At 45.9% G+C, this 24111-nt stretch overlaps 2 protein-coding genes across 2 annotated transcripts in view; one reads left to right on the plus strand and one right to left on the minus strand.

The window, feature by feature from the left end:
• Positions 1 to 649: 649 nt before the first annotated feature.
• Positions 650 to 3038, minus strand: LOC128151450 (cuticle collagen 2C-like). Its single transcript, XM_052808920.1, has 2 exons — positions 2559 to 3038; positions 650 to 939 (listed from the first exon to the last, which is right to left on the minus strand). Exons 1-2 carry the CDS (start codon positions 2978 to 2980, stop codon positions 924 to 926), a joined length of 438 nt encoding a protein of 145 aa, XP_052664880.1. The 5' UTR covers positions 2981 to 3038; the 3' UTR covers positions 650 to 923.
• An 11570-nt stretch (positions 3039 to 14608) lies between these two features.
• MAP1A (microtubule associated protein 1A) overlaps positions 14609 to 24111 on the plus strand; it is a 72638-nt gene continuing 63135 nt past the window's right edge. The window contains exons 1-2 of the mRNA XM_052808971.1: positions 14609 to 14803; positions 19554 to 19655. Of these exons, the coding sequence (XP_052664931.1) occupies positions 14644 to 14803; positions 19554 to 19655 (262 nt within the window). The 5' untranslated portion in view covers positions 14609 to 14643. The remainder of the gene's footprint in view (positions 14804 to 19553; positions 19656 to 24111) is intronic.

The raw sequence follows: 24111 nt of genomic DNA on the forward strand, positions 1-24111 counted from the left end.
TTCTCATTACCCTACTCTGATTGATTGGCAATAAATTGAGTTAATTTTCCCCAGGTTGAGTCTGTTTTGCCCATGACAGTAATTGGTTGAGTGATCTCTCCCTGTCCTTATCTCGACCCATGAGCCCTTTGTTATATTTTCTCTCCCCTGTCCAGCTGAGGTAGGGGGAGTGATAGAATGGTTTTGGTGGGCACCTGGCATCCAGCCAGGGTTAACCCACCACAAAACCACAAGCAATCTGAAACTGAGAGGGACTGTAAATAGTAGAAGAAAAATTTTGAAAAATGGTCTGAAAAATGGACAAGCTGCAATGCAGGTAAGAACAATATTCTACAAAAAGAAAGAATTGACTGCACAAACTCAGGATGGGGCTGCTAGGCTATACGGCATTACTGTAAAATAAAGCAATCAGGGGTCACAGTGCCTGACAAACTAATCCTGAGTCAGTGTCATGCTGCTGCCACAGAAAAAAGTGCAAACAGCAAGCATTATACTTATGTATGGTATGCATATATGTTAGATGTGTGAAATAATTCTTGCATTCTACATTGGCAAGGCCTAAGCTAAGTGCTACGTCTGGCGAGAAGGTAGCAAAGAAATTGGCTATCGTAACAGTCTTCAAACAGAAAAAAGTTGATGGTAAATAATGTGTTTTCCATATTCACAGTTTAGAGGACAACTGCAAATTCATTTACATGAACTGCAAATAGGTTTAAATTAAAGTAAGACAAAACAGAAATCAGCAAAAATATTTTAAAAGTAAGGCTAATGAAGCTCTGAAGATTATGCAATCTCTAACATTAAGACTTTTTTTTTTTTTTTTTAAGTAGTAATAAACAGGTATAGTTGATCTTGGTCTGAAACAGGAAGTTGGACTAGATGATCTCCAGGATTCCCTTCCAGTCTCATTTTTCTGCAATTCACTACTTCTGCATGAACCTGGGTAGGACAAAATTGAGAGCTCAGTCCAGGCAGTCAAATTAGTAAATGCCAAATCTGCGTGTGAATTTTAAAGCTGACTGCACATTTTTTGTGTTAAATTTGTCATCTCATTTTTTTCCATCTTTTTTTATGCTACGAAAAAAGCAGCCTGCTTTCTTTATAATATACAAATTTTTGATCTAAATATACCCCCTCAGTTTGCAGACTGCCTTTTTTTCTGAGTCTCGCCATAAATTACAAATAGGGTGTGGCCACCTTTATCTAAGAGGATAAAAGAGCAAAATTAATCTTTGTTTCCTTTCCCTTCAAAGAAAATATGTCCAGCACCAGACTTGCAATGAACGAAGATATGGAGGTTGTCTGATTTTTCACATTTGGAGTATTTTTTCTGAATTTGTTGTATCTTACAGAATTTGCAATGGACAGTTGAAGCTATAGTTTATTTTGTTCTGAATACTCCTTTCCAACATAGTCTACTAATTAGGATGGGAAACTGAGAAACAGGATTCCTAGTACTCATTCTCATTTCTTCCACTGTGAATCCATTTCTCTGTGTCCCAGTGCAGCCCCAGGCCCCATCTTCGAAACAGGATAGTACTCATATGAAAAGCACCAAATTCCAGATCCTGATTTCAAGGGGGAATGAGATGCCTAAACCAAGATACCTAACAAGGTAGCTAAACTCACTAAAGGAGCAAGGATGCTACTTGTCTTTGAAAATCTATGTTTAAGGATTGTACTGTAGTATTACAAGTGTTATTATTTACACGGGAGACACATCTAGCAACTACCTGGCCAATTTCTGCGTGCATTATCCTCTGCTCTACTCATTTGGGAATAAATACTGCATAGTATTCACCATTCTCGGCGCCCACGAGTCCAGCGGCCAGTAAGAACGCCTGGCAGGCTACCGACTGAAGGTCACCAGGAGCCACGTGCTTCGCACAACGGCACGCGAGAGCTGTCCCTGCGTGGGCCCGCAGCTGACCCGGGGCAGCGGCAGCGCAACGCAGCCGCCCGCGCCCGCGCCTCCCAAGCTCTCCTGCTCGCGGCGAGCCAGAGAGCCCGCATCCGTCCTCACGGCGGCAGGACGCGTTCGAATACCTCGGCCGCCCCCGGCAGCCCGCCCGGCCGCCTGCGGCCTGCCTCGCCGGGCCGCCCCGAGCACAGCGCGTCGCGCCCGCGCCGTGACCGGGCCGTGCTCCTGCCCCGCGACGCGCGGCCGTAGACCCGCTCCGCCCCGCCGGTGAGGCGGCCAGGCCGCCGCGCCACACACCACCACCCCCCCCCCCCGCCCCGCCCCGCCCCGCCGCCGGCCGACCCGCCGCCGGAGCTGCCCGGACGGGACCCGCGCGGCGCCCGCGGCCCGCAGCGACGAGGCCGGGCCGAGGGGCTGGCCGGGCCCCGCGGCGCCCCAGCGTCCCCAGGGCCCCGCCGCGGGGGGAGGCCCGCCGCGGGAGGTGCCCCGCGGCTCCCGCCGGCGCCGCGCGCCCTGCGGGCCAGACGGAGCTGCCCCGGCCGCTTCCCGGGTCGGTCTCCGCCGGGCGGAGCACAACGGGCGAAGCGGCCGCGGGCGGGGGGAGGCGACGGCGCCGCCCCGGCCCGGCCCGCTTTACCTGGTCTCAGCCGGCGAGCAGGGCCGGCACCGCCGCTTCGGGCGGAGGCACAGGCGCCCGAGCCGCACCACCGCGCCCGGCCGGGCCCGCCCCGCTGACATCAGGCGGGCGGCAACGGGCCGGACCCCGCCCGCCGTCCGCACCGCCCCTGGGGCTCCGGGTCTGCCGCGCCCGGGCCGGGGGCCGCGGGACAGCGGCGGAGAGGGCATCCGCGGCGGCTCCGAGGCGGAGCGGGAGCCGGGGGGCAGGCCGGCGGGCGGAGGCCCGGCTGGCCCCGGATCCCGCGGGGAGGGAGGCCTCCCCCCCCCCCCACGCTCCCGAGGGCCGGGGGCCCGGCCCGCACCCCGACCCGTGGCGGGCAGCGTCCCTCGCCCACGAGCCCCAGCAGTGCGGCCGCCCCGACAGGGCACTCTGCTCTGCATCTGCGTTCCCTGCTGGGCGGCAAGAGAAGGGCGGGCCGAACTGCATTTCTCTCACGAGGCTGCCAGAGCTGTCAGAGCCCAAGCGGGACTAAGCGGTGGACACGCTCACAGGCGTGGCCCACGTCAGTACCTGTATGGACCTTGTGCTCTCCTCCAAGGCTCTGGAGGGCACCCTGAGGCACAGCAGCGTCCTCCGTCATTGCCTGGCGTATGACCAAAGGCCTTGATACCGTCTCCACAATGTGTTGCTGTGGGGTTCCCGTGAGCTGTTACAGTTCTTGCCTTCCTCCAGGACCGTGTCACAGAGCTGGTACCAACATGTTCATTGAGAATGATTAGCTTGGCTTTCGTTTTTAACATAGTAATCTCATTCACCAAGTGATGGTTCATTTGTGACACTGTAACGTGTTTGTATTCCTTTACAGCTCTCTGTTTTTAAATAAATACCACTTTCTTAGATGAGGTTTGGCTGCGAAAAGATTGGGAACTCTTGTTCTAGTGTGTAACTCCAGAAAAAAGATGGCTAATGTAAACCAAAAACTCTTAAAACATTTTAGAGCTGCTGCACTGTAAACATGTATTTAAGCACTTTGCTAGTTCAGTTGTGTCTTCGAAGGCTAGTTTCTTTAGGATAATTGAATTTGGGCATGTGACTTGTAAGTTACTGACATCCTTTTCTAAAGATGTTTGCTTCAGGAGACATTAGTAAACTGTTGAATTATTGGCTTAAAGAGCAGTGGATATTATGGTGTCAGAGAAGACTATCCCCTAGCATAGTTTCATTAGGTGAGCAAAAAGGACACAAAGGGTAAGGATTAACCCTCAAAATTAATTTTTTCCCAGTTTGACATGTAAAACCAGCACACTTAGAAAGAAAAAGCTCATGGACTTTGGAAGCAAGGTCAGGCTACCCAGGAAGACTACAGAGATGCTGTTTGCCACTGTAGGGAGAAAATTTGTAGGGCCAAAGCTCAATTGCAGTTGAAGCTGGTCAGTACTGTGGTGGATAACAAAAAAGGCTTTTTAAAGTATGCTAACAGCGAAAGGAAGACAAAGAAAACATTGGTCCATTACTTGATGAGGTTGCTCACCTCACAAATAGAGATGAAGATAAAGCAGAGACATTTAATGCCTTCTTCACCTCTGTCTTTAACAGCAATGATGGGCCCTGGGATGCCCTGAGCACTGGGTTGGAGAACTGTCACTGGGGGAGTGATAAGTTCCCAGTTGACCTGGAACTTGTATGGGACTTGCTGCTGCAACTGAATGCACTTAAGTCTATGGGGCCTGATGTGATTCATCCCAGGATACTGAATGAGTTTGCCCATGTTATTACAAGACCTTTCTCAGTTATCAATGGTCTTGGGAATCTGAAGAGGTCCCAGTCGACTGGAAGCTAGGAAATGTTATTCCAATTTGCAAGAAGGGCAAGAAAGAAGACACTGGTAGTTACAGGCCTGTCAGTCTCACTTTGGTGCCTGGTAAAATTATGGAGAAGATTATTCTGGGAGTTACTGAAAATCACTTGAAAGACAATGCAGTCATTGGCCAAAGCCAACATGGGGTCATGAAGGGAAAGGCATGCCTTACTAACTTAATATCCTTTTATGACAAGGTTACCTGCCTAGTGGATGCAGGGAATGCAGTGGATATGTTTGAGGTTTTTATTTTAGCAAAGCTTTTGATACTGTCTCTCACAGTATCCTTCTGGACAAAATGTCCAGCATAAAGCTAGACCCACCTCGAGTACTATGTTCAGCTCTGAGGCCCCCAGCATAAGAAAGACATGGACCTGCTTGAGTGGGTCCAGAGGAGGGCCACGAAGAAGATGAGGGGGCTGGAGCATCTGCCCTGTGAAAACAGGCTGAGAGAATTGGGGTTGTTTAGCATGGAGAAGAGAAGTCTCCGGGGAGACCTTATAGCAGACTTCCAGGACCTAAAGGGGGCCTACAGGAAAGATGGGGAGGGACTGATTATCAGGGAGTGTTAGTGCTAGGTACAAGGGTTAACGGTTTTAAACTGAAATAGGGTAGATTTAGATTAGATATTAGGAAGAAATTCTTTACTGTGAGGGTGGTGAGGCACTGGAACAGGTTGCCCAGAGAGGCTGTGGATGCCCCATCCCTGGAAGTGTTCAAGGCCGCGTTGGATGGGGCTTTAAGCAACCTGATCTAGTGGAAGGTGTCCCTGCCCATGGCAAGGGAGTTGGAACTAGGTGATCTTTAAGGTCCCTTCCAACCCAAACCATTCTACGATTCTATGATTCTATGATCTGGCTGGTGGCCAGTCACTAGTGGTGTTCCCCAGGGCTCAATTTTAGGGCCAGTTCTCTCAGATGTTTTTATCAATGATTTGGACACAGGACCTGAGTGCACACCAAGTTTGCTGACAATACTAAATTAGGAGGAACCGTTGATTCCCTTGAGGGTAGAGAGGCCTTACATAGAGATCTGGATAGAATTGAGTGCTGGGCAATCACCAACTGTATGAAATTTAAGGGCAAATGCTGGATTCTGCATCTGGGATGGTGTAATCCTGGATGTATGTATAGACTGTGGGACAAGAGGCTGGAATGCAGCCCTGCAGAAAGGGATCTGGGGGTTTTGGTTGATGGTAAGCTCAATATGAGTCAACAACATGCCCTGATGGCCCAAAGGGCCAACTGTGTCCTGGGGTGCATTAGGCACAGTGTAGCTGACTGAAAGAAGTGGTTGTTCCACTATGCTCAGCATTGGTGCAGTCTCACCTTGAGTACTGTGTACAGATTTGGGCTCCAGAATCTAAGGAGGGTATAAAAACATTAGAATGTGTCCAAAGGAGGGCAACAAAGATGGCGAAAGGATTAGAGGGCATGACTTATGAGGAGTGTCTCAGGATACTCAGTTTGTTCAGCTTAGGAGACTGAGGGGTGACCTCATTGTCTACAACTTCCTCATGATGGGGAGGGGAGAGGGAGGTGCTGATCTCTCTGGTGTCTGGTGACAGGATGTGAGGGAATGGCTTAAAGCTCCATCTGGAGAAGTTCAGCCTGGATATTAGGAAAAAGTTCTGCACTGAGAGGGTGGTGAAGCACTGGAACAAGCTCCCTAGGGAAGTGGTCATGGCCCCAAGCCTGCCTGTGTTCAAGAAGCGTTTGGACAATGCTCTTAGATACATGGTTTAACTTTTAATTTGCCCTGTGTGGAGTCAAGAGTGGGACTCGATGATCCTTGTGGGTCCCTTCCAAGTCAGGTTATTCCATGATTCTCATTTCTTGCCTACTTTTGCTCATGGCTGGTTTATATGTTTGTTCTCATGCCATCACTCTCCTTCAGCATACATTGTTCTTTTTTTGTCCTTGCTATTTTTCCTGATATATTTATAGGTGCAATCTATAGTCTTTATAATCTAGTCTTTATTTTGGTGAGATGAACTATTCGGTCCCTTTACTCTACTCTGTAAAACAGTTTCTCCTTAGCACCTTTCTTAGTACTTTGCACCTTACTTTCTCCTCTCTCACCTTAGCGGCCCTTCTCTACACTCTTCAGGTCTGAATTCCTTCAACGTGTGTGACCAGAACTGTACGCAGTATTCTAGATGAGATGAGCACTGCCTGCTGACATTAGCACTTTCTGATTGTATTGGTTTTGTGTGGCAAGGTTTTGGTAGCGGGTGGGGTTACAGGGGTGGCTTCTGTAAGAAGCTGCTGGAAGCTTCCCCTGTGTTCGAGAGAGCCCATACCAGCCGGCTCTAAGACAGACCCGCCGCCGGCCAAGGCCGAGCCAATCAGCGATAGTGGTAACGCCTCTGTGATAACATTTTTAAGAAGGAAAAAAAGTTGGGACGGTGGTATTCGGCAGCCGGAGAGAGGAGTGAGAACATGTAAGAGAAACAACCCTGCGGACACCAAGGTCAGTGAAGAAGGAGGGGGAGGAGATGCTCCAGGCGCCGGAGCAGAGATTCCCCTGCAGCCCGTGGTGAAGACCATGGTGAGGCAGGCTGTCCCCCTGCAGTCCATGGAGGTCCACGGTGGAGCAGATATCCACCTGCAGCCCGTGGAGGACCCCACGCCGGAGCAGGTGGGTTCCCGAAGGAGGCTGTGACCCCGTGGGAACCCCGCGCTGGAGCAGGCTCCTGGCAGGACCTGCGGATCTGTGGAGAGAGGAGCCCACGGAGCAGGTTTTCTGGCAGGACTTGTGACCCCGTGGGGGGCTCACGCTGGAGCAGTCTGTGCCTGAAGGACTGCACACCGTGGAAAGGACCCATGCTGGAGCAGTTCGTGAAGAACTGCAGCCCGTGGGAAGGACCCACGTTGGAGAAGTTCGTGGAGGACTGTCTCCCGTGGGTGGGACCCCACGCTGGAGCAGGGGAAGAGTGTGATGAGTCCTCCCCCTGAGGAGGATGAAGCGGCAGAAAATAACGTGTGATGAACTGACCGTAAACCCCATCCCCGTCCCCCTGTGCCGCTGGGGGGGTGGTAGAGAATCCGGGAGTGAAGTTGTGCCCGGGAAGAAGGGAGGGGTGGAGGGAAGGTGTTCTGAGATTTGGTTTTATTTCTCATTACCCTACTCCGGTTGATTTGTAATAAATCAAGTTAATTTTTCCCCAAACTGAGTCTGTTTTGCCCGTGACGGTAATTGGTGAGTGATCTCTCCTATCCTTATCTCGACCCACAAGCTCTTTGTTATATTTTCTCTCCCCTGTCCAGTTGAGAAGGAGGGGGAGTGATAGAACAGCTCTGGTGGGCACCTGGCGTCCAGCCAGGGTTAACCCATCACACTGATCTCCGGTGGAAATACTTCATCTGATTCATCCTGGAACTGACAAACTGTGGCTTTTTCATGGTTCCATCATGCTGTAAAGTCAGTTGGCTTTTGAGCAACTAAAATACCTAGGGCTTCAACCTCCTCAATCACTTTCAGGTGATTAGTGCCTAACTGGTAACAGAAATTCTTATTCTCAGCCACCAAATACATAACCTTACTCTCTGCAATATTAAATTTCATCCTGTTTTCATTTTTGCAGTCCTCAAGGTCATTCAGTTCTTGCTGTAGAGCATTCTCCTTTTCTTCCATAATGGTAATATTTTTACCCATATTCTTATCACACAAGAGGTATAACCCAAAGTGAAAAAAAACAGCGAAAGCATATCACTTGTACTTAGGATAAAAAGTCCAAAGTGAAGTCACAAAGCTTTGGGGAGTGAAAAGCCATTTCTGCAGCCTGCTACATCTTACTAAAACTGCCCAGTCTTCATTAAGTTTTTGCTTTGTACTGTTGAGGAGACACTGTAACTCAGCCTGGTAAGAACACTTTTCCCTGAAGCAGAAATACCTTTGGAAAATTGTCTGTATTATTTCTGTATCCCTTTCAACCTAATCTCAACAGTCTCTCTGTTTCAAAATAAATACTTGTTTTATCTTGCTAGTTTAAGAAGTAATGCTCTGATGAAGTTACTGGAATAATTTCTAGCAGGCACAAACTAACCGGAACTTTGACCATTAGCTTTAACATGGATGGAGTGAAAAGAGAATGAATGGGTATCTGCAAAGGTTGTAATTCCTGTTTTGAAGAAAGCATGAGAGACAGCCAGGCCAAGAAAGGGAATCAGTAGCAGAATTTAGAAAAGGAAAGCAAAAAAACAGGTATAATAGTTTTTGAAGACTTTTTAAACCTTACAAGCACATTACATTTATTTATCAGGTACCTCACTTCATTTTTTGTTGGCATGATAACAAGGAAATTCAGACAGGTTCTATAGCCATTAGATCTCTATCTGACAAAGATAAGGACGCCACATATACAGTATGTTTTTATTGGACTTCAGAAGGCTTAGGGATTTACCCAGTATCCACCTGGACCATGCGGGCATTGTCCATCTCTCATTCACAGACCCAGTAACGTTAAATTGTTCTCAGAATACAGTAGTGTACGAACAATTACCTAGTGGCCCCTAGAGGTGCCCTGCCGACATCGGTGTGCATTTCTCTGAAAAGGATAAATTCTGGATACTGAGAAAACACTTCCTAAAGCTCCACTAAGCTGACCCAAGAGTAACATATGGACAGCTGACAGTATGTTTCAATCAAATGTTAAGGGAAAGTTAAGACAGTTTTAAATAATAGTGTACAGATGAAGACATGACTGCAGGATTTAGAGACATTACTGTGAGCTGTGCTGTGGGATAGATACATTTAAACAATGAACTTGCTTGTGTTACCTTTTGAGACATGAAAGTGGAGGTCTCGGTTTCTCTTGATGTACTTCTGATATCACAAACTGCTTAAACAGCAGACCTGAGGACTGCTTCCTTAGGTCACAGTGATGCCAAATCCTGCAGGACAGACAAGCCTCTAAATCAGTCCCAGAGGGTAAGTGAAAGAGCATTTTTGTACTTACTGTGTTCTCAAACCCTATTTCTAATATCTACGTACACCTCTTTGTCAAACTTTTAGTCAGATATTTCTATATTCATTTTAAAGTTGGTTTACTTAGTCTTTCATTGCTGTTGAATTTCAGTGCAACCATACAAGATTTGTCATTTGTTTGATTACTTAACCAGTGTTCAGAGACTGTGTGCTCCAGGAGTAGTAGAACACTGAAAGGTATACAGTGGGACCAGCATCAACCATGAATGACAATGCAATTTATTGCTCTCCTGTAGCCTTTGGGTAAAGGCTCTTACCATTAATGCAATGCATCTATATTCTTAATTTGTGAAAGACTGACCACAAAGAAATGTTCCGCATACGAATGCAACAAAAGAAAGGACAGATATTTAACCATGCGAGCCTTACTATAGGGGATCCCAAGAGCTAACCGTATTGGAAGCTGAAATGAGTCTAACCAGGAATGAGTGGCATAAACACCCCATTACAACTGGCCCAGAGGCCCCATGCATCCTTGGTATAGATTATCTCAGGAGGGGGTATTTCAAAGACCCAAAAGGGTACCGGTAGACCTTTGGTATAGCTGCATTGGAGACGGAGGAGATTGAACAGCTGTCTACCCTGCCTGGTCTCTCTCAAGACCCTTCGGTTGTGGGGTTGCTGAAGGTTGAAGAACAACACGTGCCAATTGCTACCACGACAGTGCACCGGCGGCAATATCGCACCAACCGAGACTCCCTGATCCCCATCCATAAGTTGATTTGCCAATTGGAGAGCCAAGGAGTGATCAGCAAGACTCACTCACCTTTTAATAGTCCCATATGGCCCGTGCAGAAATCTAATGGGGAATGGAGACTAACAGTAGATTATCGTGGGCTGAATGAAGTCACGCCACCGCTGAGCGCTGCTGTGCCAGATATGTTAGAGCTTCAATATGAACTGGAATCAAAGGCAGCTAAGTGGTATGCCACAATTGACATTGCTAATGCATTTTTCTCCATTCCTTTGGCAGCAGAGTGCAGGCCACAGTTTGCTTTCACTTGGAGGGGTGTCCAGTACACCTGGAATCGACTGCCCCAGGGGTGGAAACACAGCCCCACTATTTGCCATGGACTGATCCAGGCTGCACTGGAAAAAGGTGAAGCTCCAGAACACCTGCAATACATTGATGACATCATTGTATGGGGCAACACAGCAGAAGAAGTTTTTGAGAAAGGGAAGAAAATAATCCAAATCCTTTTGTTGATCACATCCATAGGGATGTGACGACGCCCGTCTTGCCATTTTACTCCTAAGAACTGGATCTCCTGTGCAGGTCCCTTGACCTTACTTTCTTTTATGGCAAAACCAGCCTTCAAAAGTGGCTAAGATTGCCACAGCAAATTAACATCCTTCTTAAGCATACATTTTACTTACTGACTTGCATATCACTTCCTTTGAATACTCCTAACATACTAAGTAACACAAAATGCACATGTAATAACTCAATTTAGCTATTTCACTCTAAGCCAGGATCACATAGTTTCTCTGCACCTTCTTCTGGAGAAATCTTAAAATCACTGCATGGCTTTACTGAGCAAGGGAAGTTGTGGAAGACATATACACACACAGTTATGGTGGGAAGTGTAGTATTATAGTTTCTTTGCACTGTTCAGTGAGGCTGCTGGCAACCTGTACAGTTCAGTCTGCAAAAAATCTTAGTAATATTCCATTTGTGCTCATTTTTTATGCTTGGGCTTTGCCTGAATGTTTCAGCTACATTATTTCAACTGTTTTTAGTTATAGGGAAAGATGAAACAAAGAGGTAAGAATTCTGGCCACTTTGTATTTAATATTTAATCGATTATAAATCACCTTGGCTTCAATGAGGGATTGCTGCATCAATACGAATGAGTACCTTTCTTGGTCTGATAAACATCTATTTTAATTCCAAAGCTCTGGATTGCTGAAAATGCCACAATGAATATACATGATAATTTCATAGGCACTTAGATTCTACTCTTGATCAGAGCTGCAGTTGTTCCAAATTGCACAGGAGACATTCAGTATTTTGCAACACCTTCTGTAAGATGAAAGTGGGAGGAATAGGAGTACTGCTCTGATAAATCACCCATGAGGTTAAATAGAAGAAAAAATGCCTGTGGTTTGATCAAACTGAAAGGCTTAGCCCTCTGTTTCTCTTTTTGTGTCTTACATCCTGGAAGTGACAGTATAAATGGCCACATAGCTCCATCTCTACATGGAAGAAGCATTATCAACATTGGGTTCTTCTGCTCCACATAAGGATAGCTGTGTTCACCACAGGAGAGATCAAGGCCTGAACACAGAAAAAAGTCCCTTTAGGCAGTCACCTATTTTTCCCTGCTTCTTAGAAATGTCACAACCAAAATGACATTACATTTTACCTCTGTTAAAGGCATTATCCTCATTCAGATACTGCCGTAGATCTCTGGTTCCCAGAAGTATTTTTATTTATCTGGACATATTTAGCTGGGCAGGACAGGAAGCCATCACTCCAGGCTAAAGGACTGAGAAACTGTGTAGATTGTTCTTCCCATGACGTTATGAAGATCCTTTTTATGCTATTTTGAGCCTACTTTCTAAATCCATTTTTATAACGGTCATTTACCTGTGATTCATCGTCCTTCACTGTTCAGAGGTAATCCTTTCCTTTGCTTTTGCCACCTCTCATTCTGTGATGTTTGTCACGACATTTAATATCTGTAATCAGCCCAGTCAGCTTTTGATATTTCATGGGTGTGCCAGCTACTGATGCAGTGCATGAAAACAGAAACTTACACCATAATTGCTATACAGATCTATTATATGCATCCAGAGTGTGAATTTACAAGGAAAAGGAGGAACTTATAGGCTGGAAATCCCTCATTTCACTGCCTTATGCAGTGCACACGCACTAGGACTCAAATCACTCCAATTCTACCATGACCACAGACAGCTCTGATTCACATCAGAAACCAACAGAAACATCATTTTTCTATCATTTGGAGGTACAGTAGAAGAATGCAAATGGATCACATTATAAAAACCCATCTCTTAATTGTAAACAGTCTTCCCTAGAGGTTCTAGTCTCTATGGTACAGAACCATGCTTGGATATTCTTTTTAAGCTTTCTCTCTGGTTTGCGTGTCTCCTGTTTCTTTTCTCTTTGGCAGAAAGCCAGCTGGAGGAGTGTCTCTGCACTGCAGTGAAAAGCTGCAGCTCTGGAAAGCTACCATCTCAAAAATAAGCAGCAAGTATTAAGACTAAATCACCTGAAAATAGAAGGCACTTCTATCAGCTGGTATGAAAATACCTGAAAATCTTTCACCTTCATGTTTTGTCATCATGTTTTCCCTCCATGATCTACAATCCTACTTTCATGATAGAATTTATTGTACACTGGTGTTTGTTTGCATGTTTATTGCTTTATTCACATATTTACCTGCTTCAGTGCAATCCCTTGAGACAAACTAGATTAATGCTGCTATGCAGGTTAAACACACAGAAATAAATTAAACCCTTTTGATGCACTAATTCTCTCTGTTGACGAGATTTATTTCATAAAGATCATAGCCAGTGGTGTCACCACAATTTTATGTGAAAAAGACCTAGTGCATCATCTCCTAGCTTATCTGTTGAGAGCTAGAGCACCTTTTGATTAAAGGTCTCAATCTGAGAAAACTCTGTAAGCTAGTAACATCAGTTGTAGCCTGCAGAGATAATTATTCTGGATTTTCCCCCCCTTTCTGTAGTTGGCTTTTTTCCTGATTATCTTCTGTCGGAGTCTTATGACACTATAGATTCACATATGCTTGCCAAAATGCCGACCATCCGAACCTTCTGAGGTTTCATCTGTGTTCTCACTGCAGGCTTGGTGGGTACTAAGGAACAAAACAGGGCAGGACACTGGTTTATCTACCCATCAAGCTTCCTAAACTGCAGCTCATCTCTATGGAAATCTTGCAGACTGCAGGGGGCAGAACCTGACACTGTTTTACGAAACACTGCAGGTTATTGCTGACTTCACTCTAGCTGGGTTGCTTTTCCACCCAGCTGCATCAGCACAGGATGGACCCCCCTTTCTTTGCCAGAAAAGACATGGATTTTTCTATCTGAAACTACTTTCTGGCGGTTCTCCCTTGTTCAGCATGCAGAAGTCTCATACTTTGAGTTTACTCAGCTTTTCCACGTACTGCATTGAAGTGCTTTGAAGATGTGGCTAGCTAGAACTGACTATTAGTGATATGGACTTGTGCCCTGAATTAAGGCCCTTTCTGGTCACCCAGGACCTTAAGAGCTCCTGTCTACACAGCTGTCTGTCTACACAGCAGTTGACAGCTCACAACAGTTTTACACTGGCAGCTAGCAAAGTTCAGAGAGATTTTTCTCGTATCTCATGTTTCTGGAATCCAGGAAATCCCATCACTTGCCATTGGAGACGATTACACCTGTCTTTAACTGAACAGGAAGACGAACCACCAGGAAAGAGATGAGGATCTAACTGTTCTGCTTACTACCAAGTGACGGAGAAGAAAGAAGGAACGAATGTAAACAATGACGCCCAGCCTAGGCATCTTTCAGCGCTACCGACTTCCATTATCGTGGATATTGCAACAGCTCAGCACCGGGCATCTAAAAATCTCCGTGGATTTCTGTATTTAAGTAACTCCCTCACACTCAGATCACGAAGGTAAACTGAACTCCCCCCCGAATTATTTATTGTTTCGGAGGCCGTGAGCCCAGTGCCCGGCTTTCAGCACCTGCGCTTGGCAGCTGTACCGCTCTTCCCGCAGCGCCAGAAGAAGGGAGCGCGGCCGTGCCCAGCCGGGGACGGAGAGCCCCGCTCCCCCAGGGCCGGCGGGAGCTCACCGGCGGCCGCCGTCCCGTCAGGGAGGGTGCCGTGCTGCGCGCCTGCGGACGGGCCGGCTTGGGGCAGGCTTGGGGCCGGCAGGCCGGGCGCGGCAGGCCAGCGCAGCCCCCCCCGGGGACCGCCCGAGCAGGGAGAGAACCGGGGCCTCTCGGAGCCGAGGCTCTGCCGGCTCCGCCCGGGCCCTGCGCAGCCGAGGGGCCGCGGGCCCGGCGGCGGCGCAGCCTCCGAGGCCGGGAGGGAGCCCGAGAGCCGGCCCCGCGGCGCGCGGAGGGACTGGAAGGCGGTGGCGCCCGGGGGCCACGCCCCCCTCTCTCCGCAGTAGCGCAGGACCACGTGCCAGCTCGGCCAATCGGGGAGGGGCTCAGGGCTCTTTAAGAGCCGCGCGCCAGTCACCGCGCGCTGCAGCGGCGGCCGCCGGGGTTGCCATGGAGACCACGGCCGGGCCGGTCGCTATGGAGACGGCAGCGCCCTGGCTGCCGGGCGGGCGGCGCCGCCGGGAGCCGCGGAGGCACGCGCTGCTCGTCGTGATCGGGGAGATCGGGACGGAGCCGGAGCGGGGGGCGCTGCGCGGCGCCCTGGAGCGCGGTGAGGAGCGGGGCCGCGGCGGGAGACCCCAGGGCGTCGGTGGGGGCGGTCCTCGCCGCCGGGTGCCGCGGAGCTGCGAGCCCGCCCGCGCCTGCCGCGTCGTCCCCGCCGCCGCCCGGCCCGAGGCGGAGCTGCCGGTGCCCGCCCCGCCCTGCGGCACCGCCGCGGGGCTTCGCCCTCCGCCTCCCGGAGGGACGGCGGTGCGGGCCCGGCGGGCCGGGCGGCGGCGGAGGGGAGGGCCGGTGCTCTGCCGGGGCCGCTCGGCGGCAGGCGGGGGCGGAGGGGATGGAGGCCGCTTGCGAGCGCGTCCCGGGGCCGCGGGTCTGGGGCGGGCTGGGGCTGGGGGAGAGGCCCCGCTGGGCTCGGGCGTGGCTCGCGCCCCGGTGGCGCAGCCCGCCGCCGGTCTTCGAGGTGACCGGAGCTTCAGTTCCAGCGAGGACGAGCCCAGTCACCGACGGCATCAATAACGAGCCGGTCTGGCTCTGCTCCCGCAGGCGGGCATGCTCGCGGGCCTTCAGGCCGTACATTGCTGTTTCTTTTTTCTCCCCCTGAGCATTCCTTTCTTTGCATTAGTGAAATGCAGCTAACGCTGGCTTTCAGCGTCTTAAAGCTTGAAGACATTTTGCGGTTCTCGTTTCCCCACGTTTCTTTCTCGTTAGTGGATTACATCTTATTTCCATTTTACCCCAAACTGCTGTCTTATTAGTTGGAGGATTTGTCTTGCTTGCCTGTTTACTGCAGTGCGAGGGGACAGCTGCAAACAGGGGCCTGTTGTGCTATGGCCTCTCCCTATCTAAGGAGCAACTGTGTGGACCACAGAGGCTGAGGGAGGATAAGCCACAACAGTGAACTGCTTCAGGAATGACACAGAGCGAGACAGGACTGCCATAACATTTTGTTCCTTTGTTATCCATATTGTAGTAGTGCCCAGAGGCCTTGGCATTGAATTAGTCTTTGTATATTACATGCAGTGTTGTTTAAAAGCGCAGGGGAAGGAGGTGGCGAGATGGTAGTTCTTGCTTTGTGGCAGTTTCTGATGGCTCCTACAAAAAAGAGAAAGGAGAGATTGTCAGCTACATCAGGACATTAAGGGAATCCCTGTTCTAATAAGCAGTTTAGTACGCCTCTGAGAAAACAGCCTTTTGACTTTGCATGCACTTCTTTCCCCCCCCCCTCGTTTTCAAGACACATTGGTTTAAAAGATGCTAGTGATAACAGTTGTAACTATTGGCCAAACTGTGTTATTCAGAGATACTACTGTGACTGTTTTCCTCTCAAGCGTCAACAGTACTGAGGAACAGATGGACAGTGCAATTTAAGAGAGGGCGTGGGTGTAAAAATGTCAAATCTTGTCCAATTTCTCCATTTCGGCGTCTTTTCCATCCATCGCTGCTGGCAGGCCACCTACCAGCAGCTTTGAGAGCAGTGTTTCATTCCCTTTTTGAAGGGATGGCTTTATTCAGTAGGGGTAGGTCAGATTATGATAATTTGGCCTCTGAAAGCCGCTCTTCAAAGGGACTACTGCTTTCTGCACAACAGGATGATCATCTTTGCTTGGCACTTCACTGAACTGGTGTGCCAACCTGCATCTTTATCCATTCTCTGAATCTTTGAAATAGTGACAGATCAGTCTGTAAACTAATGGATTTTGCTCTTTGAGTCTGTGGTCATATGCCAATAACCTTGGAATTCCCACTGGAGAGAAAAAGTAAATGCCAATTTTGCAACACAAATTGTAATTGCCACAGCAGAATTAAGTTCTGCAGTTAGTTTTGTCTAACCAGAAACCTGCTGAAATTCTGCCAGGTGCAGACACTTCTTTGCATGAGAGCCATTTAAGCAGTATTGGTAAGCTTCTAACAGTAGAAGTGAACTGCTGAGGGAGCTAGGAACCTGGATTTCAGACTTGCCTCTGTCACTGACATGGAGTAGGACCTCCAGCAAGTCATAGAGGAGTTTTCCCCACTGTGAAATGGGAGAATGACCTCTTCTTGAAATAGACCAAGATCTGCAAATTGGAAGATGGATATAAGAAGTAAGAATAGTTAAAATTACAGCAGGGTCTTGAGATCTGTCCACAGACAGCATATTATAGAGACAGCTAAACTCTTGATTCAGGGAGTTCCAGAAATGTGGAAGAGGTACACACATGATGATTCCCATTTCTTAAGAGATAGCTTGCTGGAGAGGGTCCACATGAGGTTTGTGTGAGTGTAGAATAGGCTGCTTAGCAGAAGATTTGATTTCCTCAGAAACAAAGCAGTGTAAATAACAAAATCCCTCTGCCCTTCAGAAAAGCATTTCTGCAACTTGGCAAGTATGGTAGGGGGCTTGTAGCACTGATAACAATCACATTAATAAAATTGGCAAATAAAGTTGGCAAGCAAAGTTGGTCCTAAGTGTTACATATTATACATCTAGATAGGGTTTTCTAAAGGATGAAAAAAATAGGGTTTATTTTGTGTCTTTGTTCTGTTGGCTGTGGTGCCCTGTCTGCGCAAAAAAAACCCCAAACAAACAAACAAAAAAAAACACCACAAAGAGATTTTTTTCAGTGAATAAATCTCTTGCTCTGGCTGATCCAAGAAGTGTGCATTCCCAGACTTCTTTCTATATGTTGGTTCAGGAGAATGGAATAGTGAATATAGGACATTACGGGAACCTGCTTGTTTTCATGTGTAGTGCTTCTTAGGCAGTGGCATTGTGTATCTGTGGGATGCTTGAACAACACTTATTCTAAAATGCTGATAAATATTGGTCTTATTTTTCTTTTCCTATGTGACTTTTGTCCAGTTTTGAAACAATATCTGGAAGACTAGGTCTGGTATTAGTTGGAAATGCCAAATCTTATAAGCCAATTACCTCAGCAGGAAATAAAAAAGTTCACATGGGCATAAGGAAAGAGGGGAAAAAATGTTGAATAAATTGTTACAAGTAGGATGATGAGTGAGACGATAATTTCACTCTTCCCTTTCCTTGCTCTGAAAGAGGATCTATTCTTTGTGCATCCTGGAGGATGTAGCAGTACCTCAAATAGCATTTATTGCTGCAGTAGGACACCATGACAGTGACACAGCAGCTAGAGTCAGCAGGATTTGCCCTGCAGAGTGCCACCTTGTTCCTGTCCAGGTCAGAATGCTCATCAGTACTGCATTAAGATGCACTTACATTGGACATTTGTTTAAACAGTCATGCTTTCCAAGAGTATAGCATATGAAACATTTTGTTCAAATTCTTGCTCCCTGTCTTTCATTACATGTTTCATTTGTTCCTATACCATGCCAAACTGAGAGGAATAGATGTTCTGTGACACTGAAGATGGTGGTAAGTTGGTTGGTGGTGTTTTGGTGGTTGGGGGTTTTTTGGGGGTTTTTTTTTGCTTTTGTTTTTCCCCCCCTGACATTCAGAGGATTTACTGAGGGGTTTTTGTGTACTCGGCAGTGCAGACTGTCAGGTAATAAATAAGCTATATTCCTCTACTGTGTCAGCTGTCACCAGAAAAAGAAACTAAGAACAAAGTTTTCTTGAGCTGCTGTAGATTCTACAGGCCTTGAGACCACTGAACTGTGTGATGCAATGATTACTAACTCTATCTTGGTTATGTGTAGAAAGCTGGAGCTTGTATACTAGAAGATCCTGTTTCCCACCAGTGGCCAGCAGAAGCTGTTGCACAATGTGGAGTTACTGTGCTGGAGAACTAGAACTGCAGTAACTGGGAATGATAATCTCCATGAAAAATCAACATGCTTCACTTGAAAGAAGGCAGATATCAGATACAATAAAACTTTATATTTTATGCAAGAGAGGACATATGTCCAGAAGATGGTGGAAGAACTGTCAGTGAGAATCCCATGAACAAATGCTGGGGCTGAAATTCTTGTTTCAGTTAACTATTAGAAGTCTGTGGCATTGGCCTTCAACATCTGTACTTCAGTAGGCAGCAGCACAAGAGGCTGGAGTAGTGATTCATGCTGATATCCTGGTTTTGTTCATGGTGCCAAAGTGTAGTATCACACCATCTAGGAGACGCTGCTCCTTACTGGGATGTGAAGGTCTGTGATCTGTAGTGTTTGGTGTCATCCAGAATGTACAACTGCTCACACTGAGGTCTGAAGGTGACTTCCCCAGCATGGCATGGTGCCACTTGCTCTGGGAGCAGATGCTGCTTCCTGCTGTGATATGAAGGCGATTAGCTTACAAAGATTATATAGATTAAAGAGCAAATTCAGAGGGTCTCAGTGGGATCAGGGGCTTTGAAGGAGTAATTAGGCAGAGTGAGTTGGGGGGGGCACTTTTGTGACTTGGAGGGTGCACAGGCTATAAGAGCAGAGAAGCTGGTGTCTCTGAGCTGTTTAGTAGTTTAACCACCCAGTAGACCATCTCTACTGGTGACCAATGCTCAATAATGCAGAAGATGTAAAACTAACATAATGTATTTGCTTGGTTAGGCAGTAGTGTAATTTATTGAGCCTCAATCCCTTGTAGCTTGTTAGTTTCACTTGCATGAAGCCCAAGCTGAATGAAGACTTGCTCACTGCATGTACTTCAGGGATAAATGTTTTATGGAAGGTAAGCATCTTACGGCCCTCTGCTTCTGAAGACTTTCTCCGTCCTAAGGATGCTCTTCTGGAAGAGCATCACTGGTCCATGTATGTCCTGTTAACTTCTTTATCTCCACTTCTGTTTCTGAAGTAATGTAATAACAGCTCACTGGTTTTTTTTGGTTTTTGTTTTTGTTTTTGTTGGGCAGGAATTCGTTCCTGGAACATTAACATTCTGTCCTGTGACCTGAATCAGCAACTGCGACTCTTCGTAACCCGACACCTGGCTCAGTTTTCTTCAGAAGTCAAAGGTCAGCTTTTTGGTTTATCAGCATTAACTTTTAACTTTTCTTTTGGGTTTGAAAAAAGTACAGAATAAAGCTGATTGTGATTTAGAATGTCAAATTCAATTAGTGAGTTGTTTGCCCAGGATTCTGCAGATGTGAATACTAAAGAAGAAAAACCATTTTAAGGATCTGTTGGATGCAAGGAATTTAACTTAAAATTACATATCTTACTACTGAGAATAGAGTGGATAGAAACGAGCTGTTTAAGAGCCTATTAAGCTAGTAAGTTAGAATTTGTGTGTCTGTCTTCTGTACCTTATTCAGGTGACACAATATAGTTTTACTTCGTAAGCTATTTATTATTTATCTCTTCCTTTTGGGTTTTAGAATGTACTTTTGTACGCACAAAATGTGTTGCAAGTAGTGTGTAAGATGAGTCAAATGACTTTCTGAATCCCTTTTTTGAAGGTCTATGGCCCTTTCCTGAGAAGAACAATGAATAAGAATGTTATAAAAATGTCATTAATAGTTAGAAAATGTGCTTGCTTAGCTTGCAAAAAGCTTGGACTCTGGTTAGGCTGTTTAATACTTCTATGTAATGTATGTTAAAGTTACTATAGGAAGCACAGATGACACTGTTGCAAAATCTTTTCTATATAAGACTGTTTTATAGCTCACTGTACGTTTTACACTCTTATCAAAGCTTCTGAATATATTTTCCAGCTGGGGAAGCTGTTCTAATGGATAGCTGTGAAGGAAGGTACCTGGACTCTTCTCAGATGTGCCACTGACTGAGAGGTTTCTTAATGTTCCTGTGACTTTAACATGGGGATAGAAAGTCTTCCTCCTTGCAAAGCAGCATGTGTGTGTATACACACACACTTACAGGATTAAAATACTGTGTATGAAACATACCAGTTGAAACACTCAGCAGAAGATCTGTCTAAACTTGAAGCAACTATAACAGAGTCTATGGTACAAATAGACTAAGTACTAACAAGTCACTATGTGTATAACATTTTCCCAAGAATTCTTATAACTCGGGGCTGAAATATCTGGATTAGTATTAGCAACATGTATCCCACTCACTTCCCTTGCTTGGTTCCTGAGGAGCAGAGGGTGATAAATGTGATGCCAGCCTATAAAGAAGATTCTGTGAGGGATCTGGGAAATTGCAGGTCTGTTAACCAACTGTCAGGTTTACTGGGCAAATCAGTAGTAACTATAATAAAAGGCAGAATTAGTGTCTACCTGGGCAGAGACACCATTGGTTCTGCAAAGGGAAGTCCTGCTTTTCAAATGTCTTCAAGCTCTTTGAAGGGATTAGCAAACATATAGATGAGTGATTTAGTCTACCAGCCAAAAATGTTTTGGGAATCTAAGTCCATGAAGTCTGTTTAAAGAAGCCTATAGGCCATAGAATTAGGGGCCAGGCTTTGGTATGCAGAAGTTACTCAGAGAAGGATGGGTAAACAGATGTTCTGATGTAAATAGCCAGCTCTGTCAATGGAGGTGGATTGTCAGTTGAGTTCAGCAAGGTACATGCTGCTTAACATAGCTACTTAAACATTAAAGGGTGAGCAGTGAGGCAAGTTTGATAATCCAAAGTCATTCAGGACTCAGTAATGCTGAGTTCTGACTGAAGAATTTAAACTGTGTAAGGTAAATACCATATGCAAAAACAACCCCCAAATGTAGCTTCAAATTAAAAAAAAAAGGTGGGTTCTGAACTGACCATTACCATGGAGGAATGAATCCTGTGATTATGGTAAAGTTTGTGGAAGCATCAATTCAGTGCTTGGCAACAAACAAAACATATAAATTGTTAGCAATTATTAGGTAAGAACAGAGAACAAAACAAGGAGCATCATGGCACTGTATTTTAGATCCCAGACCTTTGAACACTGTGCAGTTTTGGTCCCCTTATCTCAAATATAGTGGAACTGCAGTAGAGCTCAGAGGGGTAGTGAGGATGGTCAGAGGTCTGGAGTAGCTTTCTTTCAAGAAATGATCAAGTAAGCTGAGATGCTTCAGTTTGGAAAAGAATTGACTGAAGAGATGAACAAGAACCAGGGGGAATTAAACTGGTGGAAGTCACATTCAAAAGAAAATATGGTGCTATGGTTGCATGTTCAACCAATAGTGGAGCCATAGAATTTCTCCACAACATACTTTGGCAAGAAGCTTGTGTGGTTCAGAAAGGAAATCGGATAAATATTTGAAAGAGATCCTTTGGTGGGGTTACTAAATGGATGAGCTGAAACAGGAAGACTTTATTGTCCCTTCTAACCTTACTTAAGTCTATTAGGGAACACTCAATACATATTTCAATCCATTAAATCTTGAATGAGGCAGGACAGAAGAAATTAAGTATAGAAGCAAACAACACAAATGAAGGATTTCTGTGGATGCACAGGTGAACAGACATTCCTTAGATATTGATGGGCCTCTCCAGTATGCAGTTACATAAATTTAGTTCTGATTAGTTAATTTCTGTAGCTAATGACATAGATCAGCTGGCATCTTGTTGCATGTCCAACACAGACTTATGATCTGGGCCTGACAGACTTCATCTTACCTCTAGAAGAACATCAGACATGAATGTTATTTTTACTAGCCATTTACAGCCACTGCTGTTCTGAGAAACAGAGATGCCTTGTAGAAAAGCTTAGTTGACTTTTCTAGTGGGATTGAGAAAGGCTAGAGCAATATATGAGGCAATTGTATCTTGCTCAAGTTGACTCCTACTATTGCAACTAGTTAAGCAGTGACCTGTTAGATGCCCAGTTTTCTACAAGAGTTCTGAGGATTTAAACTCCACAGCCCCTAACTGCCTGATACAGACTCTTACAATGTTATACTGCTGTAGCAAGCAATGAAGCACTTTCTATTTTGTAGCTGTCACTGTAGCTGAATACCAGTGCAAGAGGTAGTTGAAAGAGCAATCCAACATCCAAACATCTGTCTGATATTTTTTACATTACAAAAGCAAAACAAACAAACCAACTCAAATCTGAAATGAGTTAACTGGAAAGGAAAATATCTAACTGAAACCAATCACTAGTTCCTGTTGAAGGGTTGTGTTTCTGTTGGGTATCATGTGGATCTGGAAGCTCTCATGTCTATATGGAAGAGACTACTACAGCAGCAGTTGAATGGCTTGTGGCTGGCAGTTTTTTTAGAAAGAGCAAACAATAATTACTGCTAGTTAAGAAGAAACCCATGAACTGAGCTGATAGCCTCCCTTTCTTCTGAAGCCTTACTTGACTGGCATAACCCTAACTTTGGACAATCAAAACCCACTGATAATAGAAAGTAAAATTTCTGATTTTTGTCTTGCTTTTGCTTTTTTTATGATCTAATCTTTATCTGGCATAATGGTGATGTGTTTGTCACCTCCAGGTTAGACTTCTGCATCCCATTAAGTTTAGGTCTGAAAACAAGAAATAACAAAACTCTAGCATGTGTAGGAGATAGTAGACAGTTCAGTGTTACGCTGTAGGGCCTCTGGCTACCAGTTTTCTTTGTGCCCTGTTTTAACTTTCAAGCTCTTAATGAGTCAGCAAATAGCTGTTCTGTAAAATCCTCTGTCATGGCTGTGGCCTTGTGGTTCTGTAGGTGAACAGGACCTAAAAGTTGACTTAATCTTATAACCATGTCTCCATTTGTGTATGGCAGGACAGCTCTAACTCTAGAGCAATGTAACTGGAGCCTGAAGCATTATCCTCATTCAGGCTGTAAAGTAGGAAACTGAATTAGATGGACTCTGACCATCTGTAAAGCACGACAGGTCCTCCTGTCTGAAGGCTTTCCCCTATAACTGCAAATATTTTGTGTATTAAACATTTAAAAATGCTACCTATCTTCTCCCCAGAAATTTTGTCTATGAGAGTGCTATAAGGTTCCATGAAGCCCCCTGTGGGCTTTCTCACTCAGGTCTAATTATCTGGAAAATGTGAGATATGAGTCATGTGGCCTAAAAGATTGTAGGTTCTTGCTGTTCACCCATTGTGATCTTAAGGACTCAGGTTCTTATTGCTAACATTGCATTTGTAAGATAATGGCTAGGTTAACATGAATCTGTTTAATAAAGTGCTGTGGTATCACCAAACCTGAAAAATCCTTGCTTTATCACACTAGAGTCTAAAGATCCTGACCTGTTTTCCCAATAGTGCTTAACATTAGACAGGCATGTGATAAGAAATGTTCAATATTTGCTCAGGAAAGAGCTAAGGCATGTATAGGGATGGATAGGATTCCAGTAACATGAACAATTCTATGGTCTGTTTGCATGCTTCACTGACAAACTTGCTGATCAGTAGCAGTAGTTTTATCTATCTCATCTATATAGAAATACAGATTGTTATAATTATGCTTTAATTTGACAGATATTGGTGGTCTCAACTAAGCAACAGAACAATGGCCTGTCACTTTAGTAGAACAGTTTATGATCTGTAAGTCTGTTTTCTATCTTCTGACA

This window comes from Harpia harpyja, chromosome 14 (genome assembly GCF_026419915.1).
Source record: "Harpia harpyja isolate bHarHar1 chromosome 14, bHarHar1 primary haplotype, whole genome shotgun sequence".
Taxonomy (NCBI): Eukaryota; Metazoa; Chordata; class Aves; order Accipitriformes; family Accipitridae; genus Harpia; species Harpia harpyja.